The sequence below is a fragment of the Sebastes umbrosus genome, chromosome 11, assembly GCF_015220745.1.
Source record: "Sebastes umbrosus isolate fSebUmb1 chromosome 11, fSebUmb1.pri, whole genome shotgun sequence".
In the NCBI taxonomy this organism is placed as follows: Eukaryota; Metazoa; Chordata; class Actinopteri; order Perciformes; family Sebastidae; genus Sebastes; species Sebastes umbrosus.
Window position 1 is genome coordinate 33,282,951 of NC_051279.1, and position 13,760 is coordinate 33,296,710.

Below are 13,760 nucleotides of genomic sequence, written 5' to 3' on the forward strand. Positions count from 1 at the left end.
TTTAGACTTGAAAAACCCCCATTTATTTTCACTACATTTTAAATAAGTTATAATAATTTAAATAAAAAATACAAACTAACTAGAAAATGTACACACAAATAAGAAACAGGTACAGTATCTTTATCAAGAATCATAAAATGATTTTAAATGTTTCTGTCTCTGAATCCCAAAAAATATAGAAGCTTTATTACTGTTTGTATGTGCTAATAATAAGCAGTGCTGATGTTAAGGCAGCTGCTGATGTGGACCAGGAGGCACCGTCTACCTCTTGACTAATATTATTATATATTATATATACTATATTATTATACTGGCTGTCAATAGGAAGCCCGCCACCTGAACTCATTCTAATGCTGAAACATTGATTGTTGCTCATCTTGTCTTTGGCTTCAATACACAATTATCAACATTAGCTTTCACACCGACGTCGGTCAGACGTCAGTCAGACGTCGGTCCTCTGGGTGAGGGGGGCTGTTATGAGGGGTCAGGAGTGGGGAGCACCACTCCCTGTCTTTGGAGGTGTCTCAGGATGTCCAGGATGGAGTCCAGCTCCAGACGGAAAGCCCCCAACTCTCTGGCCTTGTCCTGAGCCAGACGCTTCCAGCTCTCCTGCTCTGACTGCTGATCAGCCTCTAACGTCTGCCACGAGCCACCGATCACCTGCAGGGAGAGGGATGGGGAGTTACTCTGTCACTATGTTCTCCACTGTCTTCAAATGTGTTGGCTGGTAGTAGGGATGTCACGACAACCGATACTTCGGTATCCAAGTCGATGCCAACATTCTAAAAACGTGACGGTACTCGTTTTCTACAGTACCGACGGTACCGTACGATGCCTGCAGGGTCCGAAATTAACCCCCGCCAAGCGCCAAATACGGCTGCTTCTGTCCTCTGCTCACACAACAGCGCCATGCAGCAGCGAGATCCAGAGATGCAGAGATCCTTTATGTTCGAGAAGATGATTCACTCGTGGGGAAAAAAACTGAACTGAACAAACTGAATCTTTTGTTGCTTATTGCTAAATCTCTGAAAAGTGGTGTTTTTTTTTATTGAACTCTGGACTCTGTATTTCTGGTGAATGTTATTGGGACTTGCATTTGATTATCTTACACTTAACTCCCCAGATCCACTTAGTTTGAACCAATCCAACAGCATCCAATCAGGTTTCAGGAGAAAACCATGAAGAACTAACGTTCTGTTACTGAGCACCAGTTGGATCCAGTTACTCTGCTGTTAAAATCACGTTACATCTAGCTTGTTTAGGACTCGACATCTGAGTTGGGACTTGAGTCACAGACTTGAGACTTACTTGTGATTTGTAAAACAATGACTTGGTTCCACCTCTGGTAGCCTATAGCCAGTGAAATGTCACCATGTCAGTGAATTTAAACTACTGCTTGTAATCTGAGGATAGATATAGACACATGTACACATTACATGGGATTTATTAGTTTTTTACCGTGGTATCGAATTTGGTATCGAGAATCGTGGAAATTCACTGGTATTGTATCGACTACTAGATTTCTAGTATTGTGACATCCCTAGCTGGTAGGGGAGAAAATCATGAGCCACCTCACGATACACTGTCCATCTCTGATACCGATATCTGTGTCACCAATGATGCATCAACATATCTGTCGGGTCGTTTCCAGTAGAGGAACTTTAGCTGAGCTTTTGTTTCCACTGTGCTCCCAGCTGGTCTAGAGCCGGTCTTGTGTACTCTCTTTTTGCTCCATTCTGCTGAAATCCTAGTGTGGGTGGAGCTTCTATTCATTTAATGAGTTACGTATAAGAGTCACCACAGCTGCAGGTTACTGGTCCCTAAGTTCTTTTAGCAGAAAGAGTACAGCAGCTCCAAAATGACCTAAAAACCATCTCAAACATGATTTTTCATGAAGCAGCAAGCGATCGCAGGGTTAAACAGTAAAGGACGGTGGTTAACCTGCTGCAGCTCTTTCTCTCTGTGTTGGTGTCTGAGCTCCATGTTGAGGATCTTCCTCTCCAGGCTACACAGGAGTTTCCCCCCTGGGCTCTGAGCTTCTTTAGCTTCCTTCAGCTCCTTCAGCAGTCTGGTCAGCTGAACACAAAGCAGCGACTTCATGTTAACATGATGAGGAACAAATACTAAACACAAAAATACAACCTTTATTTTGGTTAAATGAAATGCCATAATCCAGTACAGAAACAGATACCCATTTATCTTGGAATATATATATATATATATATATGTATATATATATAGATATATATATACATATATATAGTCAAGTCAAGTCATATATACTGTATATTAGGGCTGTCAAAGTTAACGATTTTTAGGTTGTAGAAACTAGAATGAAACTAGAAAACCTAAATGGTAAAATGGTACATGGACTAACAGTTATATACTGTAGCTCCTTTCTAGTCTTCTGAACACTTAAAGCTCTTTACACTGATGTCATCATTCACCCATTCACACACCGATGTCATCATTCACCCATTCACACACCGATGTCATCATTCACCCATTCACACACTGATGTCATCATTCACCCATTCACACACACATTGTGTGCAGTGTTTAAGACATGCTGTATGTGAAGCTGAGGCTGATTATTGTGTCACTGTGACAATGCTAACTGAACTATTTGGAGGTCTTGTGGCAGGTATTGAGGGTTTGGTCACCACTGGGGTGAAGGTGGGATGCATTTATATTTGCTTCTTATAAAATCACTAATACAAAAATGTATCACAAATATGGCTGTTAATCAATTAAAATATTTAATTGCGATTAATTGCAAATTAATTGCACATTTTTTATATGTTCTAAATGAACCTTAAAGGGAGATTTGTAAAGTATTTAATACTCTTATCAACATGGGAGTGGACAAATATGCTGCTTTATGCAAATGTATATATATTATTGTCAATCAATGAACAACACAAATCAATGACAGATATTATCCAGAAACCCTCACAGGTACTGCATTTAGCATAAAACAATATGCTCAAATCATAACATGGCAAACTGCAGCCCAACAGGCAACAACAGCTGTCAGTGTGTCAGTGTGCTGACTTGACTATGACTTGCCCCAAACTGCATGTGATTATCATAAAGTGGGCATGTCTGTAAAGGGGAGACTCGTGGGTACCCATAGAACACATTTACATTCACTGATCTGGAGGTCAGAGGTCAAGGGACCCCTTTGAACATGGCCATGCTAGTTTTTCCTCACCAAAATTTAGTGTAACTTTGGAGCGTTATTTGAACTTCCCGACGCTATGACATGGTTGGTACCGATGGATTCATCAGGTTTTCTAGTTTCATATGATACCAGTATCTTCACTCTAGCTTTATAACTGAGACGCTACAACCTAAAAATCACAAGTTGTGTTAATGAGTTAAAGAAATTAGTGGCGTTAAAACTAATTTACATTAACGCATTATTATGGCGTTAACTTTCACAGCCCTAGTCACAAACTAGAAGAAAAATCCAGAAGACAAACAATAAGTCAAATAGTCTTTAAATGATATTTTATGACCAATGAAATGTTTCTTGTATTAAAAGGACTAAGACAACCATCACCTGCTTCTGCAGAGCGTCCTCTCGGGTCCTGGATATTGCCAGTGCATCTTTAGCTCCGTGCACGTCTTTCAGCTGCTCTTGTAAATGTTTCACCGTTATCTGCAAGAAAATGTGAAGCTTAAAGCTACAGGATCATTTTCAGGACTTCCTGTTCACATGAGACTGTTTAGTTAGTGTGCCAGTACCTCCTGAGTGTTGAGCTTATTGGCCAGTTCAGCAACCTTTGAGGACGAGTGTTCCAAGGCATGGGTGGCACACAGCTGGTCCAACACCCTGAGGTGCTCTGCTTTCATGGAGGACAGCCGCTCTGCAGAGTTCTCCTTTAGCCTAACAGAACACATTCAATTCAGCTATCTGATCACATCCATGCTAATGTGTTCACACTGACACACAGACCTGCACAGCTCCTCCTTGGCTTGTAAAGCATCAGCTTTGAATGCGTCCCTCTCCTGCTCAGGCTGCCGCTCCAGCAGCTCCAGACGCTGCTTCAGAGCCTCGTTCTCCTGCACGACCTCTGAGATATGACTGCCTGTCAAAAAGAAGCCACAATAAGAAAATGCAGTATTCAAATGCTTGCTAATGCCTTCAGGTATGGCATGGTCTATCTGAGGCTCCCTCACACATAGTATTAAACACATAGCAGACATTGGGACAGTGATGCAAACTAACCTTTCCCTTTATATTACCATGCTCAACCTCTACTGGAATTTACTCACAAGTCATGGTTATGATTGGTCATAAAAGTCATATCCATTTCACATCCTATTCACCAAGTAATGGGACATGGACCTACAGTTATATACTGTAGCTCCTTTCTAGTCTTCTGACCACTCAAAGCTCTTTACACTGCATGTCAGCATTCACCCATTCACACACTGATGTCAGCATTCACCTATTCACACACACACACACACACTGATGTCAGCATTCACACACCCATTCACACACTGATGTCAGCATTCCTCTATTCACACACACACACACACACACACACACACACACACACACACACACACACACACACACACACATTCACACACTGATGTCAGAATTCACCTATTCACACACACACACACACACACACACACACACACACACAGATGTCAGCATTCACCTATTCACACACACAAACACATTCATACACTGATGTCAGCATTCACCCATTCACACACTGATGTCAACATTCACCCATTCACACACTGCATGTCAGCATTCACCCATTCACACACTGATGTCAGCATTAACCTATTCACACACACACACACACACACACACTGATGTCAACATTCACCCATTCACACACACATTCACACACACATTCATACACTGATGTCAACATTCACCCATTCACACACTGATGTCATCATTCACCCATTCACACACTGATGTCATCATTCAACCATTCACACACACATTCACACACTGATGTCATCATTCACCCATTCACACACATTCATACACTGATGTCATCATTCACCCATTCACACACTGATGTCATCATTCACCCATTTACACACACATTCATACACTGATGTCATCATTCACCCATTCACACACATTCATACACTGATGAGCCAACCTGCCCATCAGGATGTGATCTAAATACTCATTCACACCCGATGGCTCAGCCTTCAGGAGCAGTTTGGGGTTCAGAGTCTTGCTTAAGGACACTTAGACATGTGGACTGGAGGAGCCGGGGATCAAACCGCCGACCCCCTTATTGGTGGATGACCCGCTCTACCCCTGAGCCACAGCCGACCCCGGCGCTGCTGTATGTTGCTGTGTTATTCCAAGGACAGGTCTTGAAACATGACTCTCATGAACATATGTACACTGAAAAAGTTGTGGGTCATTGTAATTATTCCCCCTGTCCATACTGGCCGCCAACAGATCCTCTCCTCATGGTTCCAATGGAAGAGATGAGGAATACAATCTACAGTCCTAAGGCGTCCTGGAATTCAGCTTCAAATAGAATTATTAGGCTTCAACAGTCTGAGTTAGACAAATCAAGTAAGTATCTTGTCAAACCTGCAGTAGACAGTATATATTTGGCATCATTGGGCAAAAATCCCATGATAACCTTTCAGCATATTGTAATTCAAGTGTTCTGAGAGAAAACTAGACTTCTGCTCCTCTTCATGGCTCTGTTTTCAGGCTTAAGAAAATCTAGCTCTAACAGGAGACTTTGACCAATTTTATTTTTTATTTAACGAATGCAAAGTCCGCGAGCCAGGCGGTTGCCTCTGATCTGCTGTATGGAGGGTGACTAACCCTCCTTTTAGACTGTGGAGCGGGCAAGCTTCAATGATGTGTTCCATTGTTGTGTGTGCTCTCCACAAGCACACACAATTGACCAATCACAGGTCCTTTCAGAGAGAGAGAACGTTCCTATTGGCTGTGCTCCAGCTGGTGGGCGGTGCTTAGTATTTCCTCAACTGATCTCAACATGGCTGCCGGGTCACAGACTTTCTCATTTTACAGCTAAACCGTGCACTACAAGATGATTCTGAGAACATGTGAGGAGAGAAATAGATATTAACGTGACAGAATATTGATTCATATTTGATCAGCGCTGCCTAGTTTGACCATCAGAGTTGGTGAGTGATTGACAGCTGTTCAGAGATGGCAGCTGGACGGCAGACTCCAGCTCAGCTCTTACTGCTTGTTTTCCTCCGGGCATATGCCGTTAGGAGCACCGGAGGACACAGAGGAACATAATTTTTTCAGATTACCTGTCTCATGTACTACTGTCATGTGATATAGTGATCCACTGCAACTCAGCAAGAGTTTGTGGAAACACAAAGAGGCACTGTTGTGATAGAAAGACTATTTGACTAAATCAGACTGCTGAAGCCTCATGTCATATAACCTTAGAATGTATTTTTAAAAGGGTTGTCAATCGATTCAAATATCAACATGGGAGTGGACAGATATGCCGCTCTATGTAGGCTTGTCATGGTAGTCGGTGTTACCGTTGTTACACGGTGGTCGGGCTCACACCGATTACATTACGTACCCACCGCCCCAACTGTCGTTTGGCTTTTTTTTACAGAAGGAGCAGCGATCACCGGCTGGACCGGAGAGGCCAGACACACTGCCATCTACAATAAAGGTCAAAGTCAGCGCGCTACAGATACTGACCGTCATCTTTTCTTGTCAAATGTGTCAAAAGTGTTACCGATTACAGCGGTGTAATGTTGTCACGAGTTTATTATCCGGTGGGAAAATTTCCTCACCGTCACATCCTACTTTATGCAAATGTATGTATATATTTATTAATGTAAATCAATTAACAACATAACACAATGACAGATATTGTCCAGAAACCCTCACAGGTACTACATTTAGCATAAAACAATATGCTCCAATCATAACATGGCAAACTGCAGCCCAACAGGCAACAACAGCTGTCAGTGTGTCAGTGTGCTGACTTGACTATGACTTGCCCCAAACTGCATGTGATTATCATAAAGTGGGCATGTCTGTAAAGGGGAGACTTGTGGGTACCCATAGAACCCATTTACATTCACTGATCTGGAGGTCAGAGGTCAAGGGACCCCTTTGAAAATAAACATGAGTTTTTCCTCGCCAACATTTAGTGTAAGTTTGGAGCGTTATTTGAACTTCCCGACGCTATTACATGGTTGGTACCAATGGATTCATCAGGTTTTCTAGTTTCATATGATACCAGTATCTTCACTCTAGCTTTATAACTGAGACGCTACAATTTAAAAATCACAAGTTGCGTTAAAGAAATGAACAGATTAGCGTTAACGTGTTATTATGGCGTTAACATTGACAGCCCTCATTATCACACAGAACAGGGACGACAGATATTGTCCCCCAGTGGAGTCACTGTAGGAAGGATTTCTTCATGGCCAGTGTGGACAGCTACAGTATATTTGTCAATTTTCAATGAATATTCGGGCATGAGAGTATTGTTTTAAGATGGACTCAAATAATGTGAACCTATCCTCCAAGTAGAGCAGTGCTTCTACAGAACTCCAGTCACCTGAATACTGCTAGGTTGGTTTGAGGGTATACAGTATGTTGCCGTTCACCCTCCTGCTGCAGCTCTTCAAATAGAACAAGAAGCATTTCTGATCTGTTTTTTAATCACATGAAACTGTAGTCAACGCACAAGACAGACATCACTGGTTGGTTTCACAACTAGGGTTGCAAAATTACGGGAATATTCGAGGTGGAAACTTCCAATGGGCATTAACAGGAATTAACAGGATTTTATGGAAATTTATGGGAATAAAATGGAAATGTAGGGGTTATTGGCTCAGGCTGTATTCACCATGTCATATGCAGATAGAAAGAAATATTTGACCATATCATAAGCAGACATAAACCATTAATCTGCCAAATACAATATACAATGTGAAATGTGGTAAATTAGCTAGCTAGCAAATTAACTAATGAGGTTCGATCCCCATGTCGATGTGTCCTTGAGCAAGACACTTAAACCCAAATTGTGTGTGTCATTGTGTGAGTGAGTATTTAGATTAGATCCTGATGGGCAAAGTTGGCACCATAGCAGCCTCTGTCATCAGTGTATGAATGTGTGTGTGAATGGGTGAATACTGACATGTAGTGTAAAGAGCTTTGAGTGGTCGGAAGACTAGAAAAGCGCTGTATAAATACAAGTCCATTTACCATTTACCATTTACCAAAGGTAATTTGATTAATTAATCAGGATTAATCAAAACTCCTCAATTAGCATTAGCAAACTCAATCAAGCTACATCCTACATGGTCACAGTAGCTAGCAAAAACTAGCAGAAGGTGTTGACAAGTTATAAACTGTGTACTTTGCTTAAGGCTTATATCTGCTGGTTAACTAAAATAGAACATATTCACTCCAGTAATATAATCCAGACTTTTAGTCCTTTAGCTCACACAGTGCACGAGGCAGAAGGCACTGTGCATGCAGAGGGTTGTTATTTACGGAATTCCGATTTAATGGGATGCTACCAAATGATCTGTATGTGATGGAAGAGTGCTGCTTAATGCAGTGCAGGTTACTATTCAATTAACGGGACAGTTTGTAAGAATCAGAAATGTCTTGTTAACAGCAACACCTGTGGCCGTTAAGTCAACGAAAGTCAGCGCCCTGTTGCTCGCGCTTGTGCTCGCTCTACATAGACATGAACGAGCATCCCTCAAAACAGTGAGGCGACACACGTCAGCTAAAACCACAATATCACTCTATATTTCAGCTGCTTGGCAGTAATGTTAGCTGACCAGACGAAGGTCTCTCCATGAATCAATGCTGATCCTAGTGTTGGCTTTTCCTGCTTCAGCCTCCCGACCGTGGCCGGAGGGAACAGGGGAGACAACGCAGTTTTGGTCGGAGACGATAACGTTTCTCTCTGAAGAGCCCCGTCACTTCACAAGACACGGGAAACCTCTGTTGGTCTGGAGGAGCTGCAGCAGTTATTTCTGCACAAACGTCCACTGAACATTCACTAGATATTCTCAGAGCTACTAACTCTTCTGCAGTGTGTAGTGTGCGCGCATGCACGTTAGGTGGAGCGAGCTGAGTGAAGGCAAGCAGGCAGGCAGAGGAGCAGAGGAGCAGAGTACAGCAGAGACTCTGGCCCTGGAGACCAAAGCTACGGTCTCCCCCGCGTCCTCCGACATTGTTTTGCAAGACGGGCTTCACTAGATACAACTTTGGTGCTTTGGTGCTTCCGTGTAGTTTGTGTTGGAGTCTTGTCTGAACAGTGTAGCCACAAGTGAGCTCCCATATGCGAGCGCGCATAGAACACTGACACGGGTGATTTATACGTGTAAGAAGTTAGAAACAGTCCCTTTAAATAGGCATACTTAATATAACCACAACTTTCCATAAGACCTAGTATCGATTTGTATGTGTATTTTTCACCCAAATAAGTTGATTATTAAAAAGGTAAGATTTGTTTTTATTGAAGTTTGTATTGAAAATTCCAAAACTCCCGAGCTTAACTTCCCTTGGAAATTTTCCAGAAGTTTACTGGAAATTTTCTGACAACCTCTCACAACCAGGGTTGTAGTACTCCCGTCTGGTCTTGATGCATTTTCTTGTGTTATCTTGGACTCGTCCTGGCCTCATGCGTGTTTGGACTCTTATCAGTCGCTCTCGCCTTTTAAAAAGTTTGGACACAAAAAAATGGCAAAAATCCTGCTCTCAACTATCAAAAAGTGACATGCAGAGCTCTTCCCACTCTCTTTTTCTAACACTAATTAGTCAACTATCCCACAAAAACTTAATTGTAGAATTTTTGACAGAAAGTTGGAAAATGGCGAATCAAAGAAAAAGTGGACCCTGACTGAAAACCGCGGTCCACGTTGCATATTTAAGAAGTTTTAGAAGCTAACAAACCATTCTGCTGAAAGCAGTATGGTAATACAGGGATCTGATGCTTAGGAGACATATTGTATAGAAAGAGGGTAATGTCCTTTCCTTTGATTATTTGATATAAACCTGTAATTTGGCAAATACAAATATCTGGAAATACCTCCAGCTCAGCCACAGATTATGGCTGTACCAAATGTACAGCTTCTATTCTATTGAGCTATTTTGAAATGAAGCTTCTAATGTCTGTCGTCATATTTAATGACGTCATCACCTCAAAAAAAAAAAAAAATCATGGAACAAAATCCTCAAATTGAATAAAGTGATTCAGATTAAATGAGTTAAAATTAATTCAATCAACTTTCTTTAATGAGTGGAACTCGTCAGTGCCTCCCTTTGTGTGCGGCTAGCGGGAGAGAAAACTGTTTTTTGACCGCAGTGAAAATGTTGTTTTTGGAAGGCTAAACGCCAACAAGTATGGACTGAAGCAAAATATTTTGTTATATAAAAACATGTAGTGAATTTTGGAAATGATTACATCTCTTTTTTCAATAAATTTGGACTTTACAACGCCCTGGAGTTACTGGAAACATCTGGACCACACCAGTCGGAAACAATCCTACACAGCCACCACTGGGATGTGATTCTACAGAGAGTATAATACTACATAATAACATTAGTGTAGCCTAATCTTTATCTGCAACTGGGCAGAAATACCAGGTTTAAACAGAATTAATACATCTGCAAAAAAAAGGCTATGCAGCATTCAAATGTTGATTTTTGAATTTGAATGTCAATGTTTATGAATGAAGCTTCGAACTAATCGGTACAGCTCTAGCAAATATTAGAGATATTAGTAGTTATTAGTATTATTATGTAAGGAAAGACATGCAACATGATCACAATTTAGATGCATCTGCATTGCTTGGCATTTGGTTTGCATTTATATCTATTTTGGGCATTTTCATGCCTTTATTGAAAGGAAAGTGGATAGTCTAGAAAGGGGGAGAGAGAGAGAGGGGGGGGCGTCATTCGGAAATGGCCGCAGGTCAAATTCAAGCCCAGGCCGCCGCGGTTAAGACTCAGCCGTGTTATATGGGCACCCGCTCTACCAACTGAGCTATCGGGGCGCCCGGTTTGATTTTAAGATTGAGTAAAGGACAGTTTAGCACAGTCGAACCAAGCATCACTCCCTCCAGCTATTTTGTTAATCTGGTTTTCTTTTTGGAAATCAGGGCATATACAACATATTTTAATATTCATCTCAGCATGCAGAGAAGACAACGTCCACATCCATACCTGTAAAGACAGTGGGCTGGTAGGTCTTCTCATAATGAGCAGCTGGAAACAGTTCTTCCCTTCCTCCAGCAGCAGAACAGAGTGTTTTGGCTGGGCCTGGTTGTCGTTTTGTCTCTGTAGAACATGTTTCTGGTCGGGGGTTGGGGACAGACAGCATGTTCTTCCGCTCCTTCTGCAGTCTCTCCACGGTGCGACACAGCTCCTGATTGGTCCGTGACTTGGAGGCAAGGTCTTCTTTCAGCCGCTCTATTCGGGCGCCAAACGCTGCCTCGGCTTGACGCTGGTGTCGGCCTGGACTCGGTTGGGCCTGTAAAGACAAGAAAGACCTTTCATTGATACATCTCCACAGGCCACCTGGAGCTAACACTGAGGCTAAAGCTAATGTTAATAACCTGGGTAACATTAGCACTTGTGCTAACTTTGTGTTTGAGCTGCTGCTGGAGAGACTCAATCTGGTCCTGGAGGGTTTTTGCTTTCTCCTGATGGCTTTCCTTCACACGCTGCAGCTCTTCCTCCAGTGTTCCAACCTGTGACATCCATGGCTCGGTCCCAGCTGCTGAGTTTGCTGCTTCCAGCTGTTGTTTCTGTTCCAGCTGCTGCTCCAGCTCTGAGATCTGCTGCTCATAGCGGAGCTAAACGATGCACACAGACACACATGTTGAAATTTCATGTTTTCATAAATCAATTTGTAAAAGCATATTGTTTTACATCACATTATGATACAGTTAACCTTTTCCACTCCCCCCCTCTTTCATAGACCCGTTTTAGTCTTTTTTAGGGGGAGACAGCAGGTCAGCAGTAGATGTCACATAGAAGTAGTGAGTAGTAGATTAATTTGAGATGCAGCTCAGCACTGTGTCAAGTTGTTCTAGTCATAAATCAAAAATAAATAATAATTGATCAATTAATTAATAATTAAAATAAATAGTGAAAGTGTACAAGGGCTAAGAACATTAGGATATAAGTATATAAAGGCCACCCCCATGCTCTATTATGTCTCATATATTGCTGCAATTTTTGGGTTGATACCATTTGATAGACAGATTTGGTGCTAAATTTATATATTTATATTTTTTTTACCACTGGAGAACTGATAAAAATGATCAATAATCCCTCCAAAATACCACATTAAGACACCAAGACCTTGAGGAACACCATAGAAAAAGCCATGCTGTGATTTGGGATCAAAAACTTTTGACATTTGGAGATTTCTGCAAGAATTGCATTTTTCAATGATTGGATGGTGAGCACTCTTGTGTAAACTGCTCAGAAACCCCCTTATTGTCAATCTAGCTAGGAAAGCCATCCATCCTCTGAATGCTCTAGGTCTCTAGTCTGATCCATCCATCCTCTGAATGCTCTCGGTCTCTAGTTTACATCCATCCATTCTCTGAATGCTCTAGGTCTCTAGTTTGATCCATCCATCCTCTGAATACTCTAGGTCTCTAGTCTGATCCATACATCCTCTGAATGCTCTAGGTCTCTAGTCTGATCCATCCATCCTCTGAATGTTCTAGGTCTCTAGTCTGATCCATCCATCCTCTGAATGCTCTAGGTCTCTAGTCTGGTCCATCCATCCTCTGAATGCTCTAGGTCTCTAGTTTGATCCATCCATCCTCTGAATGTTCTAGGTCTATACTTTGATCCACCCATCCTCTGAATGTTCTAGGTCTCTAGTTTGATCCATCCATCCTCTGAATGTTCTAGGTCTCTAGTTTGATCCATCCATCCTCTGAATGCTCTAGGTCTCTAGTTTGATCCATCCATCCTCTGAATGTTCTAGGTCTCTAGTCTGATCCATCCATCCTCTGAATGCTCTAGGTCTCTAGTTTGATCCATCCATCCTCTGAATGCTCTAGGTCTCTAGTTTGATCCATCCATCCTCTGAATGCTCTAGGTCTATACTTTGATCCACCCATCCTCTGAATGCTCTAGGTCTCTAGTTTGTCTCCTATGGGGACTAACATCATCACACAGGAATACAGTTGCGCTCATTGGATCCACAAGAGTCCTGTTTTATAGTCATAACCAGTTTATGTAACTCCAAGACTGTTTAGGGACCCCAGTATGCAGAAATATTCAAATACACCACAACAATTTCTGAAACTGGTCCAGTATTGAAGGCGAACACTGTAGACAGCTGTGATGGCAGTGAGCAGCATCAACGTAACATTACGTCCACTAAAAGTGCTTATTTTAGCCACTGGCAGGCTCAGATTGTTATTAGAAGTGTCTGACAACAGCATGGAAAGGACCCTACGGATAAATAAAAACCTCTTCACTGACCTTCCTCTTGATCCGGTCTGTTGGTTATTGTGTCCAGGTCCCTCTCAAGGAGAAGTCTGGTGAAATCTGAATATCTGTATACTCTGGCTCAGATAAATACCAATTCAAAGAGCTCATCCACATTGTGGAAATCATCTAAATATTCAGCCATGACATTGAAAATCTTTGAGATAACACTAAGCTACTCTTTCCGTCCTCCAACACAACAAACACTCACGTTTCCACCGTGGATGTGTTCCACTATTCCACCGTTGTCTTCCAGCAACAC

General features: G+C 42.0%; 1 protein-coding gene across 8 annotated transcripts in view; it reads right to left on the minus strand.

Moving 5' to 3' along the window:
• The window catches only part of cep162 (centrosomal protein 162), a 56,383-nt gene continuing 42,623 nt past the window's right edge, over positions 1-13,760 (minus strand). For 6 of the 8 annotated variants that reach the window (XM_037785362.1, XM_037785367.1, XM_037785363.1 and 3 more), the window contains 7 exons: positions 11,599-11,838; positions 11,207-11,513; positions 3,962-4,094; positions 3,751-3,892; positions 3,566-3,664; positions 1,942-2,076; positions 1-660 (listed from right to left, as the gene is read on the minus strand). In XM_037785362.1, the coding sequence (XP_037641290.1) occupies positions 475-660; positions 1,942-2,076; positions 3,566-3,664; positions 3,751-3,892; positions 3,962-4,094; positions 11,207-11,513; positions 11,599-11,838 (1,242 nt within the window). In that variant the 3' untranslated portion in view covers positions 1-474. The remainder of the gene's footprint in view (positions 661-1,941; positions 2,077-3,565; positions 3,665-3,750; positions 3,893-3,961; positions 4,095-11,206; positions 11,514-11,598; positions 11,839-13,760) is intronic. The other 2 variants (XM_037785364.1, XM_037785369.1) reach the window with 1 other exon arrangement.